This window comes from Dermacentor variabilis, chromosome 7 (genome assembly GCF_050947875.1).
Source record: "Dermacentor variabilis isolate Ectoservices chromosome 7, ASM5094787v1, whole genome shotgun sequence".
In the NCBI taxonomy this organism is placed as follows: domain Eukaryota; kingdom Metazoa; phylum Arthropoda; class Arachnida; order Ixodida; family Ixodidae; genus Dermacentor; species Dermacentor variabilis.
Genome location: NC_134574.1, coordinates 74254736 through 74266334, shown reverse-complemented (window position 1 = coordinate 74266334; position 11599 = coordinate 74254736). Strand labels below are relative to the sequence as shown.

At 45.2% G+C, this 11599-nt stretch overlaps 1 protein-coding gene across 3 annotated transcripts in view; it reads right to left on the bottom strand.

Moving 5' to 3' along the window:
- Nucleotides 1-2913: 2913 nt before the first annotated feature.
- Nucleotides 2914-11599, bottom strand: part of LOC142587534 (malate dehydrogenase, cytoplasmic-like) — a 32426-nt gene continuing 23740 nt past the window's right edge. For 2 of the 3 annotated variants that reach the window (XM_075698618.1, XM_075698616.1), the window contains 3 exons: nt 9198-9374; nt 5913-6026; nt 2914-4784 (listed from right to left, as the gene is read on the bottom strand). In XM_075698618.1, the coding sequence (XP_075554733.1) occupies nt 4572-4784; nt 5913-6026; nt 9198-9374 (504 nt within the window). In that variant the 3' untranslated portion in view covers nt 2914-4571. The remainder of the gene's footprint in view (nt 4785-5912; nt 6027-9197; nt 9375-11599) is intronic. The other variant, XM_075698617.1, reaches the window with a different exon arrangement.

The following is an 11599-nucleotide window of genomic DNA, read 5'->3' as shown; positions in this document are numbered from 1 at the left end:
GACTGGAACGCTAACATGAATGCGCTGTTTGTAAAAGCCGTTACGGTGCCCTTCAGACGTTTTAGACGCATTATTGTCAGCGTCGATGAGTAATACAGCGTATTTGTAGCATATCTTCCAGCGTACCGCTAAATGTGATGCCCGCACGTATGTTAGTGCTAATTTTCTGTTCCGATGATAGGTCAAAGCAATCAGTACAGCATTGAGGTACTCATATGCGTGGCTGCGCAGGCATACCGCCGGCGAAATACTGGGTGGGCTCAGAGAATTTGGCACCTATTTTAAGTGAATGAGAAACGTTGATGAGCTTATAGTGCAGGATATTAGGCAACAAAAGTCGCCCGATGTTAGTGACGCAGCCGAGATATGAAGACAATGTGAAAAGTATCCGAGAATCGGACGACACACAACGCGAACACCACATGCGCGACATCGGTTCATGGCACATTCACAAAGTCCGCGTTGTCAGCTACAAACATTACGAGTGTCTTTGCTGTTAGCTTGATGCCTGTTTCGAATCCACTTGTATCTGAAGCTGGCGTTCATAACATATATTTTAACAATTGGATCGGCGTTTTGCTTCCGTTATTCTACTGCCGCAAAAGTGATGCGACAACTGTGAAGACTGTCTTGGGATTGCCGAGAGTGACTACGTAGATCATATGTGGTCAACAAATGCGGAGGTATACACTATGTGTATACTAAAGTCTACAAATAGGCTCTATAGCAATCTCAGCAGTATACAACTTTAGTGGCTTATATCAAATGCAGCTATGTATTATCCACCGGTACCTGCGCTTGGTTACAGCGTACACGGGTTGGGCCCAGATTAACGATGTTTGTCTATTGTTAATCTATAGACATGCAAGACCACGACAACTCAGAGGTGGCGAATTCACCACCTGGTCTGCGGGCTTTCGCCACTTATTCACCCCCTTTGCCACATCTTCACCATCTGACCTTCACCACCTGGTCTTCGCGAAGTGTACGTCCGGGAAGCAGCCAGGTTTAGGGCCTTCGGGTGCCTGGAAGACCTTGGTGACTCGGACGGTGCCTGCTCCGCCGCGATCCTCGTTCGGTGCAGCTGCACCGAACGCAGACTAGCAGCCTGCACGGTTTGCCCGCCGCGCCAGGGTTGCGGTGCCGTCGTGCATGAACCAGTGCCATATCATCGCGTTCGCAGAGGGCGGGGGGTATGGGAACTCGGAATTACATATTATCGACTTTCTTCTATAGACATTCAATACACCAGGAGTAGAGAAAAAAATAGAAACCTTGTCGACTATTGTCCATAATACAGAGAGTCAACACACAAAGTATGGACAAAAATAAATAGAAACTGTATCGGCTTTCGTCTACAGGTAGCCCATATAGAGGGGAAGTAGACAAAGAAGAAACAAACTCCCTATCGAATTTTTTCTATAGACCGTCTATAGACTGCGAGTAGACAAAAAGAAATAGAAATCTTATCGACTTTCGTCTACAGAAAGTCTATATACAAAGTATATGGACAAAAATAAATAGACACTGTATCGACGTTCGTCTAAAAGTAGTCCATAGAGGGGAAATAGACAAAAAGAAACAAACACCTTATCGACTTTTTCTATAGACCGTCTATAGACAGCGAGTAGACAAAAAGAAATAGAAACCTTATCGACTTTCGTCTATAGAAAGTCTATAGACAAAGTATGGACAAAAATAGATAGAGACTGTATCCACTTTCGTCTATAGGTAGTCCATAAAGGGGAAGTAGGCAAGAAAGACACAAACACCTTATCGACTTTTTTCTATAGACCATCTATAGACTGAGAGTAGACAAAAAGAAATAGAAACCCTATCGACTTTCGTTTATAGAAAGTCTATAGACAAAGTATGGACAAAAATAGATAGAGACTGTATCCACTTTCGTCTGTAGGTATTCTATAGAGGGGAAGCAGATAAAAAGGAAACAAACACCTTATCGACTTTTTTCTATAGGCCGTCTATAGACTGCGAATAGACAAAAATAAATAGAAACCCTATCGACTTTCGTCTATAGAAAGTCTATAGACAAAGTATGGACAAAGATAGATAGAGACTGTGTCTACTTTCGTCTGTAGGTATTCTATAGAGGGGAAGCAGACAAAAAAGAAACAAACACCTTATCGACTTTTTTCTGTAGACCGTCTATAGACTGCGAGTAGACAAAAAGAAATAGAAACCCTATCGACTTTCGTCTATAGAAAGTCTATAGACAAAGTATGGACAAACATAGATAGAGACTGTATCCACTTTCGTCTGTAGGTATTCTATAGAGGGGAAGCAGATAAAAAGGAAACAAACACCTTATCGACTTTTTTCTATAGACCGTCTATAGACTGCGAATAGACAAAAAGAAATAGAAACCCTATCGACTTTCGTCTATAGAAAGTCTAAAGACAAAGTATGGACAAAAATAGATAGAGACTGTGTCGACTTTCGTCTGTAGGCATTCTATAGAGGGGAAGCAGACAAAAAGGAAACAAACACCTTATCGACTTTTTTCTATAGACCGTCTATAGACTGCGAATAGACAAAAAGAAATAGAAACCCTATCGACTTTCGTCTATAGAAAGTCTAAAGACAAAGTATGGACAAAAATAGATAGAGACTGTGTCGACTTTCGTCTGTAGGCATTCTATAGAGGGGAAGCAGACAAAAAGGAAACAAACACCTTATCGACTTTTTTCTATAGACCGTCTAAAGACTGCAAATAGACAAAAAGAAATAGAAACTTTATCGACTTTCGTCTATAGTCAGTCTATAGACTTTATATCAACAAAAGTCCAAATCTATAGAAAGGAAAGGTCGTCTATGAAAAGTCTATAGACTTTCTATAGACAGTCTAAAGTCATTTTTGTAAGGGGTGGGAATGACGGTATGTGTCTGCGAGGCTTGCGTTGGCTGGTGTTGTAAGAGGCTTCATCTCAAACGTGGATATGGCTACACAAATAACGCGTTGTTAAAGTAAAATCTTCATAAAATGTTTCTATTCACGCAAGTTACATCTTTACTCACCTACAATGCATGACCAAGCGAAGAAAAGCAAGAACAGACGACAAACTGTTTCAAAGCGAGCGCGAATCTTGTCGTCTGTCCTCGAACTTTAGCGGCCCGCTGATATTTTTCCGTATGATATAATTGTACATGCAATAACAAGTTCTCATAATCGAACCCATGTTTTGTGTAATAATAAAGCTAAAACAGCTTTTTACGTGCTGTTTTAGTAGAAATAGAAAACTAATCATTGTGACAGACGGAACGGTACTTGCCTGGCTCTCCGAGAACGATGCCCATCCGAAGTCGCAATATACCGGCATTCCCATGCATACCACTGCGCAGCAGCTCCACATGTTCCTCTAGGTAATGTGGCGAGAAACTCTACGGTTCTAACAAACCACTGTACACCACGTCAACTTAAAAAAAAAGGTAATTGAATTCCCAGCTTCCACGTGCCATAAACACAACCCTATTATTAGGCACGGTGTAGATGGGAAACTCCGAATTAATTTTGATGACCTAAGGTCTTTTTAACGCTCACCTAAATATAAGTACATGAGCGTTTTTTCACATTACGCCCACATCGAAATGTGGCATCCGCGGACGGGATTGAACCCGCGACCTCGAGCAGAGCCGCGCAACGCCATAGCGACAAAGCCACAGCGCCGGGTCACCAGCTATGACCAGAACTACCATCGGGTTTAGCGGCCTTGGGTAGCTTTTCGGGCTGAGAGCTACAGGAACGCAGCGGCGGGGAGTTCCATGTGGCCAACGTTATGCGCTGAAATGCACCGGCATCCACGTGACCGGGAGTTTCGTACTATGCTCTGACACAAATGGGATAGGTCAGAGGAATGTGCGACCTCTCCGTTAATAGGGCTATAACCGCTGAACTGTGACGGGTAAGCATCGCGGACTCAGTTTGAGGTATACCCTAACATGAGAATAAACTGTATCATTAGAAGCCGCGCTCTCCGGCTTAGCCGCATGATATTACAAGGTTACCAGGATGACTTGAAGGTTGTTGCATTCTATAGCCTCACTAGGTGGCTGAAAAGGCAACCGGCGCTTTCGCAGATGGCTGCCATTACAACAAACCACAGTTGTATTCTATGCCTATTGATAATGCGCGATTTGCCTCCTTGCATGCTCTACTACGCGCAAAGCTATGTGGCCACCAGGCGCGCTTGCTTCAACTATACGAGTGGGATACTCGTGTTTCTAGAGAAAATGTATTGCGATGCACATAAGTACACGATTACACGTGTCTTCTCGCTTTCCTAATAAAGGAGTTTCTAGAAGTATTCGCGCGCGTGCATTTATTCTCAGTTTCCAGAACACCCGAAGACGTACGCACTCATGGACTATCGTGCTGCTGTCGAAGGGCAGGCAGTCGCAAAAAGCACAGCGCCTTGAGGGAGTCCGACAACTGCGAACGAGGGATTGGTAAGACGGCTACCCGTAAGACCCGATGAAACTGAATGAAAAACGAGGGCTTTTCTTGCTCCAAGTTCCGCTATCCTGCTGGGCTCGACCGCAAGCGCGGTGGCCCGTCACTTCTTGCAGAAGGCCAAGGCTTCGTTTCGTTCCTCGACGAGTTCCTTGCCGGTGACCTGGATCTTCTGCCGGACAAAGTCGGACATGGACAGTCCGTCCACGATGCGCCAGTGCCGCTGGGAGTCGATGTGCACCGGGTAGCTGAACATCACGTCGGCTGGCGATCCGTACGAGCCGTCACTCAGCACCGCCATGGACACCCAATGGCCCTGCGAAGGTAATTTTTTTCCCCCCGAGCCCTTATCTTTAAGCGTCAGCCTTCAACATCAAAACGCTTTTATATAATTGATTTTTGCGTCTGAAGGAAAGAGATCACACGTCGCGGACAATGAAGCGCCCAGAAACCGCTAAGTTACCTGAAATTTGTTTAGAGTTATTTAACGGGGAAAGCAGTCGCGACTGCTTCTTTTTCATTTCTTTTGAACAACGGCTACTTCGCATGGCCCTTACCACTTTCCCGAAGGGTCCACTTCAATCACCGATTCACCATCGTTCACTACTACGCTGAAATTCAAGACGTTGAGGCAAGTTACTTTGCTTAACCGTTAAGCCTTGTTAGTGTCTTCGTTAGTTCTTTCGTCAAAAACAATTACCTTTACGGGGAAGTTAGTGTAACTTAGAAGCAGGTAACAAAGCCACGCTGGCCACATTGGCCACGAGTTACTTGGGCGTTGAAGTGAGCGCTTTCCCCCAAAAAGCTTGATCGAGCTGCGTGGGACAAAACTAAGGGTAGCACCCGTGTATAGTTCAGCATCTTCTAGGGATGGATATATTGAAAGTGATGCTAGGCTGAGGATTTATGCCAAACGAACACAACTTCCGCAATTGCAACATGTACGCGGAAATTAACAAGGAAATAATTTATTAGTGATTCATTTTTAATTAGCAATCTGACCATTGAGACTCAAAGCAAGTAGATACTACGGGTGGTATACTTGATTATTCGTTCGGACCAAAGGAAAGAACAATAAGAGAAGAGCGGTATAGGGAGTAAAATAATCGATGAAATCGGAAAATAAATTTGTAAAGATTTTGTCCATTGGCTCAACAACAGCGTTAAACTGCCAAGCCGTAATAAGGCGGAAGAGCAAGCAGCACGTGCAAGCTCGACTTACTGACTCGCACATACACTTACTGACCTGTACTGTGCGAGGCAATACGTCAAGTTGAAACCTGTATGTACATGCATTAGCTGCCAATGCCGTGATAATTAACGTATGCAGGTTCAGAGGAGTCTGTACCTGCAGGCTATTACGCGTTGCGCTAGCATGCATTTATGAGATTGCTTTGTTCAAACGACAGCGACAAACATACAGTCTACAGAAGATGGCACTGACCTCGGGAGTACCATGCCACCAGTCGTGCATGTGGTCGGCCGCAGCTTTAGCAGCCGACATGGCGCTGGAAAGCTTGCGCGCCGCAATCACAGCGCCACCGCGCTTCTGCACAGCCTGTAGGCGATGAGACGAAAACAAAACGAAGAAGCATTGTCAACCAGTCAAGTAACAGCCCTAGAAATGCCAATAAGGGAGCTTAATGGCGTGCATTGTTTCAAATGTAATCGAGATATATGCAGAGCTCGGAGGTAGCTCGGGTGAATTGCCACTTGAGTCCGGTCAGCTCCCATGCACCAGGGTGATCCGACTCCCTTTGCCTCTGAGCAAGGTTCAGGTATGTGCAATGAATCAGAATAGTCGAGGAACAAGGGCAAGCGATAAACTGGGAGCGCTGAGAGCCTCCGAGTTGGCGTAGGCGATTCGCAACCTTCGAGCCTAATCTCGATCCATTGGATAAGATTCTGGTTCGTGCCAGTGTGGGAGGGAACGGGTCTGCATTACCTTGTTGGAACCTGTGGCTTGTTCACGCCACGTGCTTAGGCTTTACGTATGCGATTTTAGTGTTTAGTGTTCAGTATATGACTTTAGCCATATTAGTGTTTAAGCAGAACGGCCTGGCAACCAAACCGTTAAAATATTGCACTTGAAGAACGCCTGCCAATAATCCTGTTCTTCCTTTCCTTGCGTTGTCACGGTAGGCTGTGGCTAGCGAGCTTGCGCTGAAAGCATATCCGGTGCACTGCGGAAGGGCAGATAATGATCAGTGGGTTTGTGAAGGAGCGCTCCTGTCATCGGCGTCATTTGTCTTCCTGTAAATGCCAAGCTTGTCGGCAGGGCAGGCACCAGTTACTCGGGCTGTTGAATGATGCCCCCAAAGCAGGTCTTGACGCAGCGTGCTATTTCCTACTTAGAATCTCCGAAATAAAAAAAATAAAAACTCTCTCTCTTTCTCTCTCTCTCTCTCTCTCTCTCTCTCTCTATATATATATATATATATATATATATATATATATATATATATATATATACATATATATACGGGCTCAGAGAAGTATGGGCTTCGAAAACTAATTTCTCGTGCGAACTAATGGGATCACAGGCCCACTCAGGCTTGCAGACAAACTCACTGGACACTGAACATTAACACACCAGGACACAGAATTGCCAGCTCACAGTAAAGATTGCTGCTACATTAAGAGTCATATACGGCGTGATTCTGTTTAAGTTTTACGGAATTATTTAAAAATCGTCTATAGCAGACGGCATAATTCTTGTCCTTGGGCTGGAAAATTAGAAGAGGTGGACATTACTAGCGCGAGAAATCAAAACGGATATTCAACTTATCAATGTAGGTGCACTAATGAACTTCCTAATCAATTACTGCACATATTGCTACTTGCCTACTGCAGCCCGTGCGCTTGCAAAATGTATCCACTTGAAATGCATTTCCATGCTAACAACGGTTTCGAGATATTATTTCCGAAACTGTGGAGAAAAATATATGGCTCAGTTAGTTTTTGTGCTTCAATGCGTAAGAGTGCGTTTTGTTAAAAAATTAAGTCGAACAACCATGCACTCTTATGACTCGTTCGATGGCGCATATATCGAAAGTGGTGTCTTTGTGAAAATTCATTCCAATTGCATACGTCTTGCAGTTTCGCTGGTTACAATTGGTAAACGTCAATATGTGCCATAAGGTAATTAATTAGGAAGCTAATTAGCGAATGTCTGTTTTCAGTTGAATATGCGTTTCGAGTTCTTGTGCCAGTAATGTCCGCCTGCTGCATAATCCGCTCAAGGAAGATATTTGTATGTCAGTGTCGATGAGCGTACGTGCATGTAGGAAACCGTTTAGTATTCCTTAGGTAAGCGGTCTATATATATATATATATATATATGCTTATATATACACGGATAGATTCGGAATCATGTTAGTTCAGCCACGTATGTATACTCTTCGAATTCAGAAACAATGAACATCGCACATCAGTTAAAACTTATTTAAACTCACGCAGGCTCATATCCAGGAATTCTGGACATTGCCGCTGCGGCGATGTGTGGAACATCGCCGCGAAGAACGAGCGTAACTCAATGGGCAACATTTTAAAAAAATATTTCAAAAGGCCGCCCAAATTTCAGCAGCTTTCAGTTGATATCATCTAAAGAGGTACGCTCTTCTAACAACATTCGTATTTACGGCACTTAACTTTCTTGCTCCGTTACAAGAGTATTTTAGCCCTGACGGAAATTCTGCTATAACGCAGCAAAGGCTTAATTTTCGCGGCTAAGTTCTACAAGCAGGCGTTTTAATAAAAGGTGTAGCCTCTCAACGTTTCCAACTGAAAGTTGTTAAAATTCTGGTGGTCTTCCGAAGTATAAACGTTTTTGAAAATGTTGCCCATTGAGTTACGCTGGTGCAATGCGATGAAGTTGGACAAATAGCCGAAGGGCAATGTCAAAAATTTCTGGACATGCACCCAAGCTTCGATTCACAGGGCTCACTCACTCGGACTCACGTCCACGTGGTCGCACTCGCACTCGCACACACACACACACACACACACACACACACACACACACACACACACACACACACACACACACACACACACACACACACACACACACACACACACACACACACACACACACACACACACACACACACACACACACACACACACACACACACACACACACACACACACACACACACACACACACACACACACACACACACACACACACACACACACACACACACACACACACACACACACACACACACACACACACACGCACCTAGTGGACTCATTTCGACACTTACACTGAGACTGGTACCCTCTATGTATTTGTGCTCGTTCATAATGAGAATCACGCCCACTCTCAGACTCATGAGGGCTTAGTCTCATGGGTGCGTTTTGTGTATCTATGTGAAGGTCAAAACATGGCAGCCATGTAAAATATAATCTCAGTTTATGATTTACGTCCGTTCAAACCTCTAATTCTGAACCTCCAAGTTCGGAGCCTCTAATTGACTTCATTGCGTGAAATGCAACTTGGAGGGGGTAGCCTGTTCATACATCATGCACAGATGGCGACCCTATAATACAGCTTCAAATTATTCGAATTCAGAGCGTGGAATAGCGTTTATTTTGCTAATTGTGACACGCGGTGATTTCGTCAACAAAAATCGACTGTCGAGCGCTGCCAGTCGCGCGACAACTCGTACAGAACCAGGCAGCTGAGATATAACACGGCGCCTGTGAAAACAGCGTCACGTACGGAGAGAAACTCGCCCTGGATGTAGCCGTCGTCGTTGATGGCATCGGTAACTCTGACGTTCCGGCCGCCCACGTTCACGAAGGCGTGGCTGACGTCCGGCAACTGTGTGGACGAGTGGTTGCCCCAGATGATCACGTTCCGCACGTCAGAACTTGGCACCTTCAGCTTCAGGGCAATCTGCAGTAGCGTCGCCAAGGAATTATGTCTCGTTAAAGAGACAGCAATCACGCACAAAGATTTCTTCTATTGAAAATGGAAAATCAAAGTTCAGCCTTTAACACTACCAGTAAACATGCTAGGGTGCCAGTGAAATGTGGCGCAACCATATCACGAAACATTTTATGTTAAAGACACACTTGAGCTACTTCAAACACTTTCCGGGGGTCAAGCTATTTAGCTGTTTATCTAGCTAATTAGGCATATTTTAAGCACTCCTGATCCGACACAGTAGTCCAAGTTGTCTAACAGCTAAGGCCACCAGATGTGTTCGCGGTCGTGATGCTGTCGTGAACGTTGCGTTGTCGTCACTGCTACTTTGTCATCCGACTCTGGTCATGTCGTTGCCAACGCGCCATCGTCACACACTCGTCGTGAAGCCATCGTCATCACGCTGCCGTTTTATCATTTTCATCACTTCAGTAACGTCATACCATTGTGGTCATGCAGACGTCGTCACAATTCCTCCCTCGGTCAATCGACGTCCATCTTTCTTAGTCATTGTATTCCATCATAACGTCGTCATTCAATCGTGATTATGGCGCCTTTGGCATGCCGTCATCGTCAGGCAGTCGCTATCATGCCTCAATTGTCAGACCGCCGCCGTAAGGTTGTCGTGGTCGTGCCATCATCGTCACTCCAGCTTCGTCATCCGACTTTTGTCACGCCATCGTTACTACAGGTTTCGTGATACAGTCGTCGTCACACCACTGTTATCATACGCTCGTCGTCATTCTATTTTTATTATGGCGCTGTCATACCACCGTCGTCATGCAGTCGTCATGCATTCGTTGTCATAGCGTCGTCGGGATGCCGTGGTGGCCGTTTCATCGTCATCAATGTTACTTCGCCATCCGACTCTCTTCATACAATCGTCGTATCGTTGTCCTTTCACCATTGTCATCATTCAGTATCGCCCCCCCCATTGCCGTCATGCCGTCGGCGTCGTACCATCTTTGTCTTTTGGTTAATGTAAGTGCTTGTTCGTCATTCCATCGTAATCATGTTGTCGTTACTCAATCGTGATTATGTCATCGTTTTCGTGCCATCGTCGTCGTGGCGTCGTCGTCACACAGACTCTATCATGTATTTGTAGTTATGTCACCTTAGTCGTGCCATTGTCGTCATTCCCGCTCATTCACCCGGTTGTCGTAATACTGCAATCGTCACGCAATCGTCGTCATCTCATTGCTTCCATGTCGTCGTCATCACGTTGTCGTCGTTATACCATGGCCATATTTTTAATAACGACATCTCATAGTCGTCATGCCGTTGTCGTTGTACACCTTTGTCGTTCGATTGATATAATTCCTTCGTCATTCCATCGTCACAGCGTCAGCGTTATACAGTCGTCGTCATGCCTCCGTGCTCGTGGGTCACGTTGACGAGCCTGTGCCATAGCAAAGTGGGACGATATCTGAGTATGTGGCATATAGCCGAAGCAACGAAAGCCTCGTAATTACAACTACAAGTGTTAAATAAACGTGACTTTAGGAATATGATCCATGGCTACAATCCTATTCGCATTACCATCGACAGTGATTGCGGCATGAGTTGTGCCGTAATTTTCTGTGTGTGTATGTTTGTATATAAGCGTTTTCCGGCCTATCTGAGTCACTAGGTGTACTTCGTGGTCGAGTGGGAAGCGCATCAGGCTTCTGTTCTGTGGGAACAGGGTCCCAAACTGACCGTCAGGACAACTTCGGTCACGGAGTGTGCGGCATTGTGTACGTACGTAAACCTCTTTCATGCCGACATAGGTCACAGTAGATGCGGGACTGGGTTGATAAAGTACCGCTGTTCGAAAAAAACAAATCTTTGCTGCCGGCTTAGATCACTCGGTATGTATGTGCCACTCGGTCTGTGCTGGTCTTCAATGAACCACTTTGATGCCAACTTGGATAACTAGGTATGCGCCAGGTGGGAATATGCCGCTGGTACAATGACGGAAAAGACCGCTTAACTTTTTCCATTGCTCAGCGGAATCAAACCCACGTGAAAAGGGTTCCTCAAGGACAGAATCCCGAGGCTTCAGCCGGGTGTGCCACATATGCAATGGGTATGTGCTGCCTTTCAATGATCGCTTTTCGCGCCAAGGCTTTAGCGAGTTGCGCCATGAATGCAGTATGTGCCGCTCTTCTGTGAACCTCTCGCCAACTTAGGTCTCTGAGTGTGTGCCACTGAGT